The 20,934-nt window shown below is 40.5% G+C and overlaps 1 protein-coding gene across 1 annotated transcript in view; it reads right to left on the bottom strand.

Annotated features, from left to right (window-relative positions):
- PSD3 (pleckstrin and Sec7 domain containing 3) overlaps positions 1–20,934 on the bottom strand; it is a 504,139-nt gene that overhangs the window by 417,579 nt on the left and 65,626 nt on the right. Inside the window, exons 3-4 of the mRNA XM_006884895.1 lie at positions 9,317–10,352; positions 3,259–3,654 (exon numbers count right to left, since the gene is read on the bottom strand). Of these exons, the coding sequence (XP_006884957.1) occupies positions 3,259–3,654; positions 9,317–10,352 (1,432 nt within the window). The remainder of the gene's footprint in view (positions 1–3,258; positions 3,655–9,316; positions 10,353–20,934) is intronic.

Below are 20,934 nucleotides of genomic sequence, written 5' to 3'. Positions count from 1 at the left end.
GCGACTCATAGCGACCCTATGTACAACAGCCCTAAGCCCTGATCTATCCTGTGCCAATCTCACTGTTTCTGACACACCCATCCCGATTACCCCAGTCACTGAATCAATCCACCTCATAGAGGGTCTTCCCCTCCTGCACCGTCCCTCCACCCTACCAAGCATGATATCCCTCTCCAAGGACCTGTCCCTCCTTACAACATTTCGAAAATATGTCAGACGAAGCCCCAGAATTCTTTCCTCCAAGGGGCAGCCTGGTTTAACACTCTCCAGGATGAATCTGTTTGTTTCCTTGGCAGTCGATGGTACCCTCAATACTCTTTTCCAGCACCACAGCTCAAAGGCATCAATTCTCCTTCTATCCTCCCTAGTCACTGTCCAGCTCTCTGACGCATAACAAGTGATTGCAAAGACCATGGCCTGTATTCAGATGCACCTTAGTCTCCAGAATGACACAAGATTAAAGAGGCATCTTTTTCTCAGTGACAGGAAATCTAAAGGTGGACCTATATGCAAATCAACCCAGATTCAAACATTTGCTTATGCTCCTACTTTGCACCAGTCTTTGTACTACATTAACTTATTTTATTATTATTATTATTAATTTTCATGAAAATTTACAGAGACTTTGGATTTCTATTCATTCATTGTTTCCCTTTTCTCCATGCCCACCCTTCCCCCCCCCAACCAGTTTGCTCTTGTCTTTGAAAAGTAAGAGAAAAAGTCTTTCATTGTTTTACAATCCCTCCCCACAAGTCCACTCCCCTATGCAGCCTTCATTCTGGACTCCTGTCATGACAATAATACCTAATCACATATCCCTTTTAAACAGTTGAGAAAGATGAGATAAATAATGTAAACTGCATTAAAACTGATGAGGGAGAGGACTTTGTAAGTCTCACCATCACACAGAGCACTGAATATCATTAACCTCATTTGGTAAAGAAAATTAGTTTCATCACAGAAAATCAGTGGCTTGCCTCTAAGGTTTCTACTTTCAAGAAACATATTCATTATCTCACTGTGACCCAATAAGAAAGACCATTTCACCTGCAACTGCATAGCTAAAATGTTACTAAGTGCCGGACTTGCATTTGCTGAACCAATGACCTATGAACCTGTAACACAGGAGGGAGTGCTAAACAAAGGGCCTCTGGAGGTCTGGACTACGAATACTGACATTCAAAAAACTAGATTTTATTTCCCCATACAGTTTTAAAATAGTTTGTCCCCCTTTAACATACATACAAAACTCCACTGCTACCGAGTCAATTGTGACTCACAGCAACTCAGAAGGCCAGAGCAGAATTGCCCCAGATGGATTTCAAGGCTGTACCTCTTTACGGAGGCAGACAGCCACACCCTCCTCCGACAGTGCCATCAACATTACGGCCAGCAACTGAATGCTTTAACCACAGGAACACCAGAAAGCATTACACATATACACACTCACTCTTAATCCACGAACAATTGATGAAAGGTCAATGCATTGGCCTAGTGGCAAGAAGCTGCCCTATAATCCCACAAGCACGTGGTTTGAATCCACCAGCTGCTCCATGGGAGAAGGATGTGCAATCTCCTCCCCTGTGATTAACAGCCTCTGAAAACCTGCCAAAGGTCTGTTCCAACTCAATGATACACAATGACGACAACACCATCACATTCAATCTTTCTGTTTAGCACTCTGAGCCCACCAAAAGGAGATGTAAAGGGCCACTCTATGGCCTAAGGATGACAAGCAGAAAGTCATTAAATGCTTGAAAATCCCTATCAGATAGGGAATCTGGGAATGATAGGTCAGCCATGTGTAACCTTTATAATTTGCCATTTTATCTCCCAGGTAGACATAAATCCTAAATTAGAGAGGGAATATGCATAGATTTGATCAAAGTAGCAATCCAATTAAGCATCAGTATAATCCTATCCTTCCTCCACAATCCCAGCAACAGGAAGGCATCTGGACAGACAGGATATCGTAAAGCAAAGAGCTACAAGTGACTCTGGTGACCACGTGTGGAGTCTGGCATGCTCAATGTACAATTAAGGAACAAGCTACTCCAGCTCATTAACCAGTATCAGTACCAGAGCTAAAGGGACAAATTTAAATGACCTCCTCACAGTACCATAGCAAGGTCATCAAAATTACAGTGCATCTACAGTCAAAAATCTCACAGTAATTGGTTTCTTGATTTGGAGGTTTAGGGTAATGGTTTATAAGAGTTCCCAGTTAACTGCCATTTTCAATGACTCATATCCCTTATGAGATAGAACTCTGGTTCAGTGAGGAGTCTGTAGAACCTTTAAAAGCTTACAAGAGTCATCAAAGCACACAAATTGGTCTCTCTTCACCTGGAACAGCAGTGGAAGAAGCAGAGTCAAGAAGAGGAGGAACATATGGAATCTGGGGCTAATAGCCTGCATCAACAACTGACTCCTTTACTACAAAGCTAGAACGGATGCTACCTGGTTATCCTTACTAAACATTATGATCAAAATTATAAAAGAATCCTAACCAAACAGGGCAAAATGACAACAAAATTCCAAGTTCTCATAGATTCCAGATCACAGGGCCATGAAAGATGGATGAATCCCTAAAATTACTGCCCTGAGAAAATAGTTAATGCTTTTTTTTTTAAATTCTTAAACCCAAATACCCCTGAAGTAGTCTTCAAACCAAGCAATAATATGACGAGTAAAATGTCTGCCTTGAACATTTCGGTCTTTTCAGAATTATCTCTATGGGATAAACTGACAGGAGAAATTCACTTAGACAGTAATGTTAGAAGGCAGTGAATTCATGTTAATAGAGGAAGAACAACTCAGTAAAGGAGAATGAAAATGCTACCACAACTCAAGGACTATAACCTGTCCGTGAAAGGTACATGTAGAAACTACTGAACCAGCCTTCGGATTTGCTGGGCATATGCTCAACCATGATAAAAATAATGTTATATAAAATTCTACTGGAGCATATTTGTCAGAGCGGATCTACTCATCACCCCGAAATATCATTCAGAACACAATTTCTATGTAGCAACCCAGGAAATGACACCAAATAAAATGATTGCAGCTTGCCAAATTGGCAAACCTTTAAGTACACCCTGCCTGTCCCTAAAATCTAAATTTTTTTGGTTCGTATCATTTATTTAAACCCACAGAAACTGGTAAGATATCTTTAACATAGATTCCATGCACAGACTTCCCAAAGAGAGAACGCCACAAAAATAAACACCATGAAATGAATGAGAACGCAGCCAGTACCTTCCCCAGTAAGCAACTTCATGGGTGCCTTTCCCATAGACGGAGTCACTGGCGTCATTCAGCCCATTGGTGATCCCACTAGAATAGCTCATCACTATTCCGCCATCTGCTGAGACACTCAGAACATCTTGCTGTCCTCCCCCTGATGTCCTCTCCAAGAACTGGCCACCTTCTTTAATGCGCTGCTGTATCATTGGTGTGAGGGGCATTTCAAAGCTGAAATAGCTATCAGGTTCTGAGTACAGTGTCTCCAGTGATTCTGCGCTATAGTACAAAGAAGTGTTGTCCAAAATGGTTTCAAACTGGGAGCTGTACACATCAGTGGAGTCCTCTGTATACCCAGGTCCCAGGGTGTCATCGTCACCTTGTCTAGTGTGCTCCTCCTGCTCGGGAACCCTGCAAAAGAAATGAGAGTTCTGAACTCCAATAGTAGACTATTTTTTTCTTTTTTCTCTTTCAACTTTACCAAAAAGTAACGTTCTATAGAGCTAACAGTGGGCTTGAGTCTTAACATATTTTTGGAAGAAGACCTGAGAGAAATAACAAAGTGGTTGAAAAAAGCCAGCATATACAACACTGCTATACAACACTAGAAATTATTTCGTTTCACATCAGCTTCTTCATAGGTAAATACATTTTTTTTTTAGAACTGTTGGATCATTTTAATGGTTCCTGAACCAGTGAAGATTATGCATCATTTTAAATAAACATACAACATCTGAATTATGAAATACTTGGAGAACAGAAATAATATTTTCACCACGAAATAATAATGAATACAAATAAGTCACAGCAGATCACCAGAGCACTCGAATCAAAGCAATGACACAGCAGGGGACCCTGAGGGGCTCTAGTTTTACTGTTAAACAGAAATGTTAAGTGACAAGGAAACATGGTGACAACTGGGGGCAGGACATGAATACAGATGAGAGTAAGAAAAAGCCAAAACTATAGTTTCACCAGGAGTGCACGTAACAAACACACAAGGTCTTATATTGTGCATTCACCTTGACTTTTAAAGGTGAGCAAAACACTAGGCAAATACATTTCATCCAAAGAATATTCTGAGTAAAATATAAAATTCTCATTTTAGACAATTAAACTCTAAAATTTCATATTATTGACAACTACCATCACTATTAAGTAGAACAGATAAAAGTATTATGTAAACTTAAAAGAGTAAATTCACTAAGCTTTTCTCCTTTTTCCTGATTCAAATGAAACCAACTGCCCAGGTAAGAAGGGCCACATCAGAATCCAAGCCTGCCCTCTGCCGGCAGGATGCAACAATGCAGCAAGACCTCCAGTCCACAAGGGTTAACGAACCTACTATAAAAAGGCCCATGGACAAGTTTATCACAAGTTTCACTGAACTCGTGAAAATCTAGAAACAATCTGAAAATTAATATGCAGGGGTAGGTCATTAATTTTGGTACATTAATGTGGAAAAAGAATAACTAGCATCTTATTCAAGCTTCAATGTTGTAAATTTGATAGTTAAGTAAAATTGAAATTTCAAAAAATCAACACAAAAAAACTCTAAGCCATTGACATCAGCAAGGATTTCAGCCTTGAAATAACGTGGATCTGAATCTGTATCTATTATTAGCTCTTTCATTTTAGACAACTTAACCTGTTCCCTAGATTCTACCCCTATAAAAATAGGACCTGCCTGCTAATCTGTCTATGTATTCTTTGGCATAACCTGGATTTAGATCCAATATTCACGTTATTATTGTTTTGAAATTATTAAAAATCTATACTAAATACTAGTTTAAGTATTTATCTCTTAATGGTTGCCCACTGCACTAAGAATCAAAGGGGAAGGCATCAGCAGGGTCCAGCTGGCTGCTCCCCTGCTGCCCACCCGACCCCTCGAGGCCCACTCTGCACCACTTTCCCCTAGCTCCTTATGCTCCAACCATGCTAGCAGCTTCAGTTCTTCAAATCTGCATTGGGACCTTGACTTCATATAGCTCCAGGGAGCATGTACACTGATTCCAATCATTTGAACTCGCTACTCTGCCTAAAATGTTCTGCCTGTCTCACTAACCCTAACTCATTCCTCAAGTTTCAGCTTTATTATTACATCCACAGAAAGGCATTCCCCAAGCTGTTCACAGAAATGAGTCTCTTCCTTTGTTTCCTCAAACTATTCTTTCTAGTATGGCTTCATTCTGTACCTTCCGGGTACAGACCCAGACTTTTCGGTCCTGTTTGTGTATAGGATGTTTATGTGATGAATGTTTACATTCAGCAGCAGTACACTTCCTGAGGACGGCGGCCATGTCTGTTTTGACCATGACTTAATATCTAGCGTTCCACAATCTCAAGAGCACAGGTGCTGGGTACTACTGATTCAGTTCCTACCCATGTATGCTCTCATGTGCCACCAGATGACAGAATGCACACTCCAAGCATACAACTATGGAATATATAAATGTCTGTGGAATTTAAAAAGAGAAGGAGAAAAGGAGGAACAAATCAGTACTCTCATGGCAGTAACAGTGCACACTGCAGTGGAAGCGTGAGTGCTAAGCCATAGCTGCTTTGGGAGAAGTCTGGAGATTTTATGTAAGCACAGGGAGGCACAGTCCTGAGAGCTAGGGTCTATAAATTAACTGTAGTGGAAAGACATTTCTCTGTACCAAATAACAAAGCAAACTTTCCCATTTGACACAGATGGTCTCCCATATAAAATGCCAGGGGGAAAGGGCGGTGCAGATTCAAAATGGCAATCCACAACAAATGTCTTTGTCAAAGGAGCACCCTTCTGTCAGACTGAGAAATCGTGGCCAAGGGAACAGAACATGGATCAGGTCTCCCATTTAACCTCTATACTGGCCTGGATGTCAGAAATGTAAGGAGGGCAAGGAAATGCTGTATGATACTTCTTGTTGTTGTTGTTGTTGTTGTTGTTGTTGTTGCGTATCATCGAGACCCACAGCTGACCCTCCAGTGGGTTTTCAGAGACAGTAAATAAGATGTCTGTCCTTCACCTGCAGAGCAGCTGGTGGATTCGAACCACATGCCTTTCAGATTGCAATGCAGTTTTCTTATAAGTAGGCCACCAGAGATGCTATATGACATGAGGCTATGAATTATTTCCCAGGATTATAACTCAACATACATACTTGTGAGAAAAGATTCCCATGTAGCAACGGAAAAAATACACTCTCTTTTTGAACCTCTGAGATGCCCTTTTCTATACATACACAGCTGACTGGGTCCAGATTCAGGACTTCTTCATGTTTCACACATGTGCAGGCTTCTGGAGGCTGTAGGAATCTGTGCTGTGCTTGAAAGGAATTCCAAAGTTAAGATTCAATGACCATAGGAAACCTCAGAGTCCAAATAGTTTCCTATTATTAAAAATAACTGTGGAAAGTTTTCAGTAACTTGGTATTTAGTGAAAGCTTTAAGTCTGTCACATATAATATGTTAGAAATGGATTCATATGGGCAACTTTAGAAACTTGAGTTTCTAGTGTAAGAAAGACCTAGAAGTCAAAAGAAATTTAAGGTTCTAATCTAAGAATTCTTTCTGTATTGGTATGGGAAGGCTCAGGTTTGTATTAGGCTGGCTGGCTGGAAGCCTCTTACGGGGAACCAACAAGAACCTGAAGCATGGGCAGTCCTGTCATTATTTTTGAAATGAACACTCCTAAAGGGTGCAGCACTATTCTGTCATTTCTCTGTATTGAGGTAACTGTGATTTTGAACTTGGGATGCCAAGTGCCATAATGGCTACACATGGTTGACAATATCTGATTAGCTAACAGATTAAGACAGGTTTGGAAGCAGGAGTGGCATCCACTTCCTAAACATGGCTGTGGAAACTCTATGAACTTAGAAAAAAGACAATAGATATAGAACAAGGATAAAGTCTTTTGTTTATGGGGTCAGAACTAGATGGCACTTAACAACAACAACAATATATATTGCCAAGCCCTTGTGTTCCATTTTGGACTTCCTTTGGCTCAACTCTGTACAATGGTGCTCTTGTCTTGGTTGAGGACCTGTGTGGATTGTTTCATTGTTTAAGCCTCTTGTTTAGAGTTAAAAGACCTCCAGGAGGATACTCGCATTTATGGCCAAGCCCTTGTCTCCATTTTGGAAAGTGGGTGAAGCAACTGGACTCTGTAAGACGGGCTCTCTTGTTTGGTCGGAGGTCATTGTGGAATGTTGTTTTGTTTTGTTTTACGTAAACCCTCTTGCTTAGAGTCAACAAAACCTTCTGAAGGGCCCTTATATTTAATAAGTTGGGTCCAAGGAATTATATTTTAATCCTTTGTTACTGTATTTTGGAGGAACATTCTTCTAAGTCGTACAGCACTCTTCTGTCAATGTGCTGTGCTGAGATAATGTGGGTTTACTGTGATGCTGAACCTTTTACCTTTGGGGTCTCAAATGCCATAATGGCTACCCAGGGTGAACAGTGTTTGGTGGAGCTCCCAGTTTTAAGACAGGTTGGGAGGCAGGAGTGGCATCCACTTCCTAAACCACATTCCTCTGGAAATTCAATGAGCTTAGAGAAATGATAGTTACAGAAAGGTCTCAGGTCTTTTGTTCATGGAGTAGCTGTAAGTCGTGAGCAACCTGATGGCAATTAACAACAATAACATGAAACCTATACCTAAATCAAGAAGCTGTTATCTAAACAAAGCAAGGGAATATACAGTGGATTAAAATCAAGGAAGATGTGCATTAAGACTGTATCCTTTCCTCATTTGTATCCAGTCTATATGCTGAACAAATAATTGAAGAAGTTAGACTCTATGAAGAAACATGTGGCATCAGAATAGGAGGAGATTGGGGAAGCAGCGGAAGGCTCCCAGATGAGCATTTTTGAGTGGTGAAAGCCAATGTGAATGTTTGATTATGGAGGAATGTCGAATGATGGAGCTTATGGAGTTTAAACCTTTCCTTGCTTCTTAAATTCGATTGGGCTCTCAGGCCTGCGGCCCTCAGGCCTGATTTTCACTGTTTTTTGGTCAAACATTCTTCTAAGTAGTACAGCACTGCTCTGTCCATTTGCTGTACAGAGGTAACTCGGGGTTGCTGTGATGCTAAACACTGTAACACTTATATGTCAAATGTGATAATGTTTACCCATAGTGGACAGTGTTTGGTGGAGCTCCCTGATTAAAACAAGCTTGGAAACAGGAGTGACATTCACTTCCAAAAGAGCTTGCCTCCAGAACCCTAAACTTGGAGAAACAATGAAAGTTATATAAGTGTCCAGGTCTTTTGTTCATCGGGTCACTATGATGTGTTTATGACTCGAGGGCACTTAACAACAATCTAACAATCACTGACTTACAGTCATTTGTCTTCTCCAAAGACAAGGATCCAGTTTATAATATGCTGAGTTCTCATAGTAAAGCATTAGGGTTTTCTATGGCACCTAACAACAATAACGACGATGACATACAGAGAGCTACGGTGGCGTAGGAAACAGAAAGTTATGCTACCAAGCCGAAGGTGGGTGATTTTAATCTGCGGCCCTCAGGCCAGGTTCAAATTGTTTTCCTGTCAAACATTCATCTAGGTGATACAGCACTGGTCTGTGCATTGCTGTACAGAGGTAACTCATGGTTATTGTGATGCTGAATACTGTGACACTGATGTGCCAAACGTGGTAATGGTTACCCATGGTAGACAGTGTTTGCTGGAGCTTCCCGAGTAAAACAAGCCTGGAAGCAGGAGCGGCATCCACTTCTGAAATGGCTTGCCTCTGAAAACTCTATGTATGAACAGTGCTCAGGTGTTCCTCGACGGCACCTAACAACAACAACAATTATGTGTCCTAGGAAACTCAGGAGCCTAGTGGGACTTGTGCTGCCAATCCAAGGTCAAGCAGTTTAAATCCTCCAACTGCTTCAAAGGAGAAAGAAGTACAATTTATCCCCATGTTATTTATAGTCTCTGAAACTTCATTCAAGGGTCAGCTATGAACTGGTTCTGACTTGATGGTAGTGGGTAAGATTAGTTTAGCTATTATGTGTACTGGTTAGAAAGTGGGCTATCACAGATAGTAGATGCTGTTGTGACTTTACCTGTCCTTGTCTCCTTCCAGCTCAGGTCTTTCCTTCAGGAAGACTTCGTCTTCCCCACTCTCAACAGGAGGCACAGGGGAAAATGTTCCAGAGGTGGGGCCAGGCGCTTCTGAAGCTTTCCAGGTTTCATTCCAGGCACTCGCAGATAAACCAACTGAATTACCCAAACCAGCAGATGAAACGGCACAGCTTGGCACTCTGGAGAATTCTCTGCTTTCAGGGGAGGCTGTCCTCTCTGATGATGCCGCCAAGTCCACAGGATGCCTTGTGTCTCTCGTCTCCGCTCCTGTACACAGTACGTCCACACCCTGAAATCCCACATGCTTGATCCTGCCTGGGCGTCCTTGATCACATCCTCCGGGATGTCCTTTCCCCACATCGGCCCTCCTTTCCCTCAAATAACCAACACTGCCCACAGAGACATGGGTCAATGATGGGTTCTGTGCAACGGAGGGCAACCCCTGCCCACAGGAAGCCCCTCTTCTCCCATCATCTGCTTTCTGGGAAATGTCTGGCTGAGTGTCTCCAGTTAACAGTGCAGTCTGATCCTTCTGGATACTCAAATAATAATTCTCCTCAGTTGTGACTGCAGCTGAAAGAGGTCTATCTGATGATTTTTCTTGGATTGTGCAGCTTCGACTCTTGGCTCGCTGTGCTTTCTGACTGGCAGTGTCCACTTCTTTTTCCACTTGCTGAACTGACAAACTAGAAACCACTTCTTTGTCTGGTACCTTTGTAGCCGGTGACGTTCCTGAAGCTGCTCTGGTTTCTCTGGCATTCACAGCTGAAATCAATGAGTCTGCGGTTTGTAAACTTTGCTCCTTGAGGTGGCTCTGGCACGGGGTCTCTCCAGCATCTTTTGGTCCTTCCGTGACACTGTAGAGCCCAGCGTGGTGGCCTGGGGGGCAGCATGGCAGAGAGTCCGCATCAAACTCGACTGAAGCCCTCAGGCCTTCTGCACTTCCCTCCATGGTCCCATATTCTGGAAATTCATTCGTGACATTAGGTGGGAGTAAGGTGCTTCCTCCATGATCACCTAGGAAGAAAAGAGAATGGATACATGACTAGTTTGGAACAACAAATGCCACAGTCCATTAATAAAACAACCACACATACTAGACACTCAACAATCTTCATGTCTCTGAGGATAGTCTGCAGGCTGACTTCTCAAAGGTCAGCCAACGAAAACCCTATGGACTGTAAGCTGTCTAATTCACAATTGATCCTGCAGGTCTGGGCAGTGTTGTATTTCTTTTAAGTGGAGTTACCAAGAGTCAGAGTTTGGAGGCTGACTCAAGGGTAGCTTGTAACAACAAAATAGTTAATTTGCTCAATAGTTCTTTTCTTCTTTTATACTACAACACACAAAGTATAGTTTTGTCAATGGCCCACTGTACTCCCCCCACATGAGCTCAGCCATAAAGTTTTTGACCCAGAAGGAGATATGCCATATTTTACCCTGCTTCTGATAAAGACTCATCTGTGAGAATTCAGTAATTCAATTGCTTCATATGCTAAATAAATAAACAAACAAACAAATAAATAACAAGGCTACATACCACCTTTCAAATATCACTCATGAAACAGTAATTGGACTCTTTTAATTGTGCTAAACATCAAAACAGCCTTATAAACCAGTGGATAATACTGAACATGGCAATCTAAGAGAGTGCCTCAGAAAAAGGGCACAGCCAATTTAAAATCAGTAAACAGTGCTTTTAACCAAAAGCCTCTCCTTCACTGTTGGATTTCTGTGAAGGGAAAAAGAATTGCTTTCAAGTAACCCTGAAGAACGAGCACGAAGCCAAGATGGAAGAGGGCGTGTTAGGGTAAACTCGGACTCAAATCCACCAGCTGCTCTGTGGAAAAAGACACGGCAGGGACTTTGGTTAGTATTGACTACCTCACAAAATCACGGGCGGGTTTCTATGAGGCGGAGTCAACTAGATGGCAAGGAATTCTTTTTTGGTAACTGGGTAAGGAGTTCTGGTGGCAAGTGAATCAAGCATCAGCTGCTAGCCAAAGGTCATCATCAGTTTAAACCCAATTATTCAGCAGGAGAAAAGATGTGTCCATAAGGATTTAAATAAACCTTTGGGAACCCAACAGGTAGTTCTACTCTGCCCTATAGGTTTGCCACGAGTCAAAACAGGAGAAGTTCTAAAAGAATGTCACATTCAGATACTATTTTGAAAAGAACTTTTGAAAAGTAAAGAGAATTCTTTTTTTTTTTTTTTTCACTAGAGGGACATAGATTTTTTTTTCCGCCCTCAGTACAGAATGATACAAATTTTCCCCTTTTAAGTATACATTTTAGTGGCCTTCAATAGATTGATAAAATTAACCATCACCACTATTTGATGCCAGAACATTTTTATCATCCTAAACAGAAATCCAATACCCATTTACCAGCTCTCCCTCTCTCTAGCCACTGCCAGCCACTAATTTACTTTCTGTGTCTACAGATTTACTTATTCTGGACATTTCAGATAAACAGGATCTTACCAGAGGTAGTCTTTCATGCCTGACTTCTCTCACTTAGCACACTAATATCTAGAATAGTCTACGTGACACCACATGTCAGAACACTCCTTTTTTTGCCTTTGAATGTGAACAAACTCACAGCTGATCCTCTAGTGAGTTCCGAGAAGCTCTAAATTGCACTGAAGGCGACTTCTCGACTTTTTCCCAAAGCAGCAGCAACTGCATGGAGCCGCAGGACTACACTCATTTTAGAGCTAAAAACCAGTCCATTTTAGGAACTAGCATATTTTCTATTCATCTGCTGATGGACATCGGGACTTTTTCAAGTTGTAGTCTATTATGAATAATGCTACAATAAACATTCATGCACAAGTGCATGTGTGGATATATGCTTTCATTTTGTTCAGTATCGACTTAGAACTGAAATTTTTGAGTTACAGCTAACTCTATATAATAGTTTTAGTTTTCCAAATGAAATGTACCGTTTTATACACGGTCTAACAGCTTTTTAATTTTTCTTTTTTTTTAGGAAGTTCTGGTGGCCTGGTGTTAACAAGTTGTGCTGCCAATCCAATGGTGTGTGGTTCCAATCTGCCAGCTGCTACCAGGGAGGAAGATGGGCAATCTCTTCCCACATAATTTATAGCCTCTGAAAATTCTCCACAGGGTTCCACTTTGATAGAAGTGAGTTTGAATTTGAACAGGGGTTTTTTTTTGTAAAATCTTTAAGACTGTTAATAAACATTATAATGTCATCAGTGATACTTTTTCCTTTCCAATTTCTATGCTTTTCTTTATCCTCCTCCTCCCCAACTACCCTGCGTAGAACCTCTATTATAATGTTGTTGTTGTTATGTGCCGTTGAGGCACCTGTGACTCATAGCAACCCTATGTACAACAGCCCTACACCCTGCTCTATCCTGAATCAATCTTAATGTCCCTCACACACCCACTGCCATTATCCCAGTCACTGAATCAATCTGTCTCATCGAGGGTCTTCCTCTCTTATTTTGTCCCTCTACTCTTCCAAGCATGATGTCCCTCTCTAAGGACTGGTCACTCCTTGAAACATTTCCAAAGTATGTCAGACGAAGCTTCAGAATCCTTGCCTCCAAGGAGCAGCCTGCTCTCACCCTCTGTAGGACGAACCTTTTTGTTCTCCTAGCAGTCCATGGTATATTCAATATTCTTCTCCAGCACCACAGATCAAAGGCATCAATTCTCCTATCATCCCTAGTCATTGTGCAGCTTTCTGATGCACAGCAAGTAATTGCAAAGTCTATGGCCTGGATCAGGCACACCTTAGGCTCCAGACTGACATTGTTGCTCTTCAGTACTTTGGAGAGGTCTCTGACAGCAGACTTTCCCAATGCAATCTGTCTTTTGATTTCTGTGCTCCTGGTACTAAGAGAGTTGATTGTGGAGTCGAGCAAACTAATGCTGTTAACAATCTCAGTTTCTTCACCATCTATCATGATGCTGCAAATCAGCCCAGTTGTTAGACTCTATTTCCTTGATGTTGAGCTTCAATCCATTGAGCTAGAGTCCTTGACCTTCTGCAGCACATGCTTCAGGTCCTCCTCAGTTTCAGCAAGCATGGTTGTATCACCTGCATAATGCAGATTGTTGATGAGTCTTCCTCCAATCCTGATACTGAATTATAAACAGCAGAGCTAACATTTTGTCTTTACTATGACTTTAGAAGTTCATCCACATGACGTATTGTGTTGTCACACATAATACGTGGGTTTCCTATAAATGTCCTTTATCAGACTAAGGAAAAATCCCTTGAATCCTCTAGGTGTGCACTTGTATATTTTCTTGTTTTTATTGTAAAAAGTTGTTGGGCTTTGTTGAATGTTCCTGGTGCATATTTATTTTTGTGGTGTCCACTGAAATTTATCTGTTTTCTTCCTTTATTCTGCCATCTGGTGTATTGTTAAGTTGTCATCAAGTTGACTATGAATCACAAAAACCCTATGCACAATGGATCTGAAACTTGTCTTATCCTGCGCCATCCTCATCATCTCTGATATACTTGAACACACTGTTACCATCACTGTATTGATCCATTATATTGAAGATCTTCTTCTCATTCACTGATTCTCCACCTTTCCAAGTAATGAGGTCTGTCTCCAAAGACTGACCACTCCTGAAAACATGACCAAAATACATGAGACAGAACGAAATCACCAGCCTTGCCTCTAAGCAGTACCCCAGTTGTACTTTCTTCATGACGTGTGTTTGTTCTTTTGTCAACCCTTGAGCTATTCCGTGTTCTTCACAGTATTACAACATTTAATTTTTATACAAGCCATTGTTGCACTCCTGGGACAAAACTCATTTGCCTACAGTTCTGTTGCTGGTTTTGTTTTTTGGTTTTTCAGTGTGTTTTTTTTTCTGTGTTACTAGATTGAGTTTAATAATATATGGTCTGCAGTTGTCTTTTCTAGTGAGAGCCTCATCTGATTTATGTCCTATCCTGTCCCAGCCTTACTTTAATGACCTTCCACATTTCCAAGCATAATGTCACTTTCAAAGAAATAGTTTCTCGTAACAAAATGTCCAAAATATGTAATACAAAACTTCACCATCTTTACATCCAAGGAACATTCTGGTTGCACTTTCTCCAAGACATGTTTGTTTGCTCTTTTGGCAGTCCACGGGATATTCATTACCTTTCTGCAATATCACAAATCAAATACATGATTCTTCTCCTATCATACTTATTCACTGTTCAGCTCTCAGATCATAGTAGATTATTGGAAAGATTGGCTTGAATAAGGTGCACCTTAGTCTATAAACCCACATAATTGCTCTTCAGGACTTTGGAGAGATCCTTGACAGAAAACTTTGCCAATGCTATATGTCTCCCAATGTCCTGACTGCTGATACCAAGGATCTTGACTGTGTAACCAAGCAAGAAAAAAAATCGTTGACAATTTTAATCTTTTCCCCCTCTATCATGATGCTGCCTTTTGGCTCTGTGTTGAGCATTTTTCATTTTCTTGATGTTGAGATGTATTGTGTTTTGAAGGCTACAGTTCTTGATCCTCTGCAGCAAAAGCATTCAGGTCCTCCTCACTTGCAGCAAGCAAAGTTGTGTCACTTGCATAACACTGGTTGCTGATAAGCCTTCTCCCAATCCTGAAGCTAAACTCTTCTTCATAAAGTTCAGCTTCTCAAATTATTTTCTCAGCATACAGACTGAATAGGTATGGAAAGAGAATACAACCCTGACAGACACCTTTCCTCAGTGTTCCCTGTATCTAGATCAGGAGGATGTTGTGCAAACAGAGCAAGGGAACACATTATGGTTTAAAATTAAGAAGGAAGTATGTCAAGGTTGTATTCTCTCATCATACCTATTTAATCTGTGTGCTGAGAAAATTAGTTGATAAACTGGACTCGCTGAAGAAGAATGTGGCACCAAGATCAGAGGAAGATTCATCAATAGCCTGTGTTATGCAGATGACACAACTTTGATGAAAATGAGAAGGACTTGAAGCACTTGTTGCAGAAAACCAAGGGGAGCAGCCTTCAATATGGATTTCATCTCAACATAAAAAAATACCCAAACAAACAAAGATTCTTAGATTCTTACCATTAGACTGATCATCACAATAGATGGAGAAAAGATTGAAACTGTCAATAATGTCATCTTATTTGGATCCACAATTAACATCCTTGATACTGCAAGCAGGCAATCAGGAGACATATTGCACTGGGAAAATGTGCAGTTAGGAACTTCTCAAAATTATTGAGGAGTAATGATGTCAGTTTGAGGACTAAAATGCATCTATTTCAGGCCACATTTAGTATGCATCTGAGAACTGGACAATGACTAAGGATGACAAAAGTAGAATTAATGCCTTTGAGCTGTGATGTTGGAGAAGAGTAAGGAACATCCCATGGACTGCCAAAAAAGCAAACAAATATGTCTTGGAGAAAGTACAGCCAGAGTGTTCCTTGGAGACAAAGATGATAAAGCTTCACTTCACATACTTTAGGCATATTCCTAGGAGAGGCTCTTTGGATGGAAGGCTGATGAGGCTTTGCCTCACATAGTTAGGGCATGTTGCTAGGAGAGGCTATTCCTTGGAGAGGGACATGCTGTTCCAAAAGGCAGTGGGCTGGTGAAGGAGATGAAGATTTCAATCAGGTGGACTGACACAGTGACTGTTATAATAGGCGTGTGTCAGGAAGTGTGCCTCTCTTAAATTTAGCCTTAAATTCTGGTAGTTCTTTGTCAATGTACTCTTTTCAACATGTTTTGATGATCTTCAACAATATTTTGCTTGTGTGTGATATTAACAATACTGTTGTTGTTGTGTAGTGTCAAGTCAGAACCACCCACAGAAGACCCTCCAGTGGGTTCTCAGAGGCAGTTAACTAGTGTGTCAGGAAGTGTAAGGATGGCACAGGATAGGACAGGATTCAGATCTGCTGTTTGTTGGGTCATTAAGGGTCATAACCAACTTCAGGGTACCTAAATGATCAACAGTGTTCCCTTCCTCTGTTCTCGCAGTAGCCTCTTGTTCTAAATATAGATTTTGTACTAGCATAATTAAGTGTTTTAGAATTCCAGCTCTTCTCAAGGTTAATCATAATTTGTCATGATCCACACAGTTAAATGCCTTTCCATGATAGATGGAGAAAATATTGAAACTGTCAACAACTTCATCTTATTTGGACCCACAATTTACACCCGTGGTACCTCAGTCAGGAAACCAGAAGACATATTGCAAAACACACAATAACACATGAATAGATATTATTCTGAAATTCAGCCAAGATCCATCTTGACATCAGCAATAATATGTCTCTTGCCTCTCTTAAATTTAGCCTTAAATTCTGGTAGTTCTTTGTCAATGTACTCTTTTCAACATGTTTTGATGATCTTCAACAATATTTTGCTTGTATGTGATATTAACAATACTGTTGTTGTTGTGTAGTGTCAAGTCAGAACCACCCATAGAAGACCCTCCAGTGGGTTCTCAGAGGCAGGCAGTTAACTACATGGGAGGAGACTGTCCATCCTTCTCCATGGAGCAAGTGATTGTACTCCATGCCTTCGGGATTCCAGCACAGCTTCTTGCCACTAGGCCACCAGAGCTCTCTATTAACAATATTATTCAATAATATTTACATTCTGGAGGATTACCTTTCTTGAGAATAGAAACAAACATGGATTTCTTCCAGTTTGCTTACCAGGTAGCTTTCTTCCAAATTTTCTAACACAGACTGGTGACCTCATCAGGGCTGCATCTGTTACTCAAAACATGTCAACTGGTATCTCATCGATTCCTGGGCCAGTGCCTTCAAAGCAGCTTGAACTTATTCCTTCATCACCACTGGGACCTGCTCATATGCAATTTACTGAAATATTTCAGTGTTGACCAACTCCTTTTGGTACAGCGACTCCATATATTCCTCCTACCTTCTTTTGATACTTTGTGGATCGTTCAAGGCTTTTCCCATAGCCTCTCACAATATTATAACTCAAGGCTTGAATTTGTTTTTAATTCTTTCCATTTTATAAATGCTGAATGAGTTCTTGCTTTTGTTCTCCAAGGCCAGCTCTTTGCACATTTCATTATAACAATGTGCTTTGTCTCCTCAAGCTGCCCTTTGAAATCTTATCTCTTTTGCTTCAACATCTCTTCCCTTTATTTTGGCTTCTCAACACTCTAGTGTAATTTTCAGTTTCTTCTGACAACAATTTTGGTCTTTCCTTTCTCCTCTGTCTTTTTAATGTCTTTTGTTCTCTTCATGAATTATATCTTTAATGTGAAGGCACAATTCATTTGGTCTTTGATCCTTAATATTCAACGCTTCAAACCTATTCTTGAGATGATTTTTAAATTCAGCTGCGCTAGACTTAAGGTCAGCCCTGGACTCTGTGGACTTGTTTTAATTTTCTTCAACTTGAAAATGAACTTGCACTTTAGTAATTGATAATCTGTTCCATAGTCAGCACTTAGCCTGCCTTTGCTTGCTAATACTTCTCCAGCAATTCTTTCCACAGATGTAGTCAATCTGATTCTTGTGAAATCCATCTGGTGATGTTCTTATGTATAGATGCCATTTGTGTTCCTTTATATAAAAAAAGATGTTTACTGTGAATTAAAGGCACAAAATTTCAGTCATTTGTTATCCATTTTTCATTAGCCTCATTTCTCTCCTCAAGTTCATATGCAACTACTTATCCTTCACTCTGTATCTATCTTTTGTATTCTAGTAACCAATTATTACTCATGCATTTTAATTGATATTTGGTCAATTTAAGACTGCAAAAGTTGGTAACATTCCTCAATTTCCTCTTCTTTGGCTTTAGCTGCTGGTGTGTCTATTAAAATAACAGTTGTATTAATAGGTCTTCTTTGTATGTGTATAGATACTAGCCCATAACTAACAGCATTGTACTTCAGGATAGATCTTAGAAGAGTCATTTTCATTATGAAAGCGACACAATGCTTCCTCAATTTTTCATTCCCAGTATGGTAAATTATATGATTTTCTTACTCAAAGTGGTCAATTTCATCTCCCTTGTGTTGATTTTTACAAGCTCCATTTAACTTCATTAAAACTTACAATTTTCCCACATTCATACTTCAATGTTACATGTTCCAATTAGTCATACATATTCACAGCCATATCTCTTAATTTTTATTATCTTCCATCCTAGAGGGTCCTTCCTCTAGACTTACATCTGTGTTCCTCTAATTGTTTATAGAGTTTTCAAAGGCCATTTATTTCAGAAGTGGATGGCTAGTCCTCCTTCTTAGTGTCTTTATCTGGAAGCTCTGCAGAAAACTGTCCACACTGGGTGATCAGCTGGTATTAAAATAGTGGTGATATTGTTGCCAGTATCACAGGAGCCAGCAAGCTACCTTAGTACAGTAAACTGACAGACATGCACTGTATTCAGAAGAGAAAATCCTAATGTCAGCAGAAGATGAGCATATTCTATCTAGACCTCTTTTTTAAAAAAATGTCATACCATTTCATGCTTTCTAAAAACATTTATACCTTTTTTTACATTCTGTACCATTTGTAGACTTTTAACAAGTTACACTGTTTTATAACTCAGGAGACTTTAATATTACAGTAATTTAAAACTATAATTTTAGTGTTGAAATGCAATAAAAAGTGAAACAAATCAGAGAACTCTTTCTTTCCCTTTTTCAATTTAACAGAAATTTAATAGAAAAACATAAAGGTGAGATATATTTCCTTTAAGTTTTATAATGTTTTCTTTATTAGTTCTTTACATTCTCTATGTGTCACTGCCATCAAATTGGAACTGACATGTAGCTGACCTTCTAACGAGTTTCCAATGTTGTAAATGGCAGGAGAGGACACTCCCCACCTTTCCCACAGAACCACTGGTGGCTTCAGACCACCAGGGAGGTGTGACTTTGGGTTTAGCAGCTCTCTATAAACTACATACGACACCAGAGCTCCTTAGTTCTCTAAACTGGTATTTATAATTTTAAAATATTAGGAAAGATCCAACGAGGACCTGAAAATACAGGGTGCTAGTGGGCATAGATCAATGGTATTTGGCTTTATAAAGCACAATTTTTGTTACTGATTATATGAAACACAATGTGAATCAAGGAATGTGTGAAACAATGTACAGAATTCTGCAAATCAATACAAAATTAAAAAACATATAGCATAAAAATATAAAAAATTCCATTGTTTTTAGGAGGTCTATAAGTTAATTGTGGCATAGAACATTAATTATTTGTTGTTGTTGTTGTTGTTAAGTGCCATCAAGTCGAGTATAACTCATAGTGACCCTATGAATAACAGAACTAAATCCTGTCCTATCCTGTACCATCCTCATCACTCTGAGATACTTGGACCCATTGCTGTGGTCACTGTGTCAATCTATTTTATCAAAGGTCTTCCTCTCTTCAACCAATACTCCACCTTTCCAAGAATGATGTGCTTTCAAAGGTAGGACCCCTCCTAACAATAACCCTAGACAGTCATCAGAACAGAGCAGGGTAACACTGCATGGTTCAAAATTGGGAAGGGTGTACGCTAGGAATGTGTCCTATCTCCATACCTTTTCAACCTGTATGCAGAGCAGATTATCCGAGAGGCAGGGCTCTATGAGGAGAAGTGTGGCATCAGGATTGGTGAAAGATCTATTAACAATCTGCGTTATACAGATGACACAACCTTGCTTGCTGAAACTGAGGAGGACCTCATGCACTTGCTACAGAGGGTCAAGGACTGTAGCATTCAGTATGGACTGAGGCTCAATGTCAAAAAGACAAAGATTCTCACCACTGGATCAATTGGCAGCATCAGGATGGATGGTGAAGAGATTGAGATTGTTCACAGCTTCAGTTTGCTTGGCTCCACGGTCAACACTCTTGGCACCAGCAGCAAGGAAATCAAGAAACGTATTGCAATGGGAAAGTCTGCTGTTAGGAACCTCTCCAAAGTACTGACGAGCAATGGTGTCTTTCTGGAGACTAAGGTGTGTCTGAGACAGGCCATAGTCTTTGCAATCACTTGTTATGCATCAGAGAGTTAGACAATGACCAAGGAGGACAGAAGGCGAATTGACGCCTTTGAGCTGTGGTGCTGGAGAAGAGTGTGGAATGTACCATGGACTGCCAAGAAAACAAACAGATTCATACTAGAGAGGGTTAAACCAGGCTACTCTTTGGAGGCAAGGATTCTGGGGCTTCGTCTGACATACTTTGGTCGTGTTGTAAGGAGGGACAGGTCCTTGGAGAGGGACATCATGCTTGTAAGGGTAGAGGGACAGCACAGGAGGGCAAGGCCCTCTATGAGGTGGATTGATTCAGTGACTGGGGTAATCAGGATGGGTGTGTCAGAGGCAATGAGATTGGCACAGGATAGAGCAGGGTTTAGGGCTGTTGTACATAGATAGGGTCGCTATGAGTTGCAAACGACTCGACGGCATATCACAACAACATGTGAGATGATGCTTCACCATCCTTCCCTCGAAGGAGTGCTCTGGCTGCACTTTTTCAAGTCATGTCTGTTTGTTCTTTTAGCAGTCCATGAGATGTTTAGTATTCTTCTCCAACACCACAACTCAAAGGCACTAATGTTTCTTCTGTCATCCTAATCAATCTTGTAAC

The sequence above is a fragment of the Elephantulus edwardii genome, unplaced genomic scaffold (assembly GCF_000299155.1).
Source record: "Elephantulus edwardii isolate Elephantulus edwardi_28Jun2011 unplaced genomic scaffold, EleEdw1.0 scaffold00038, whole genome shotgun sequence".
In the NCBI taxonomy this organism is placed as follows: Eukaryota; Metazoa; Chordata; class Mammalia; order Macroscelidea; family Macroscelididae; genus Elephantulus; species Elephantulus edwardii.
The sequence above is the reverse complement of the archived record's forward strand: the minus strand, read 5'-3'. Positions and strand labels throughout refer to the sequence as shown.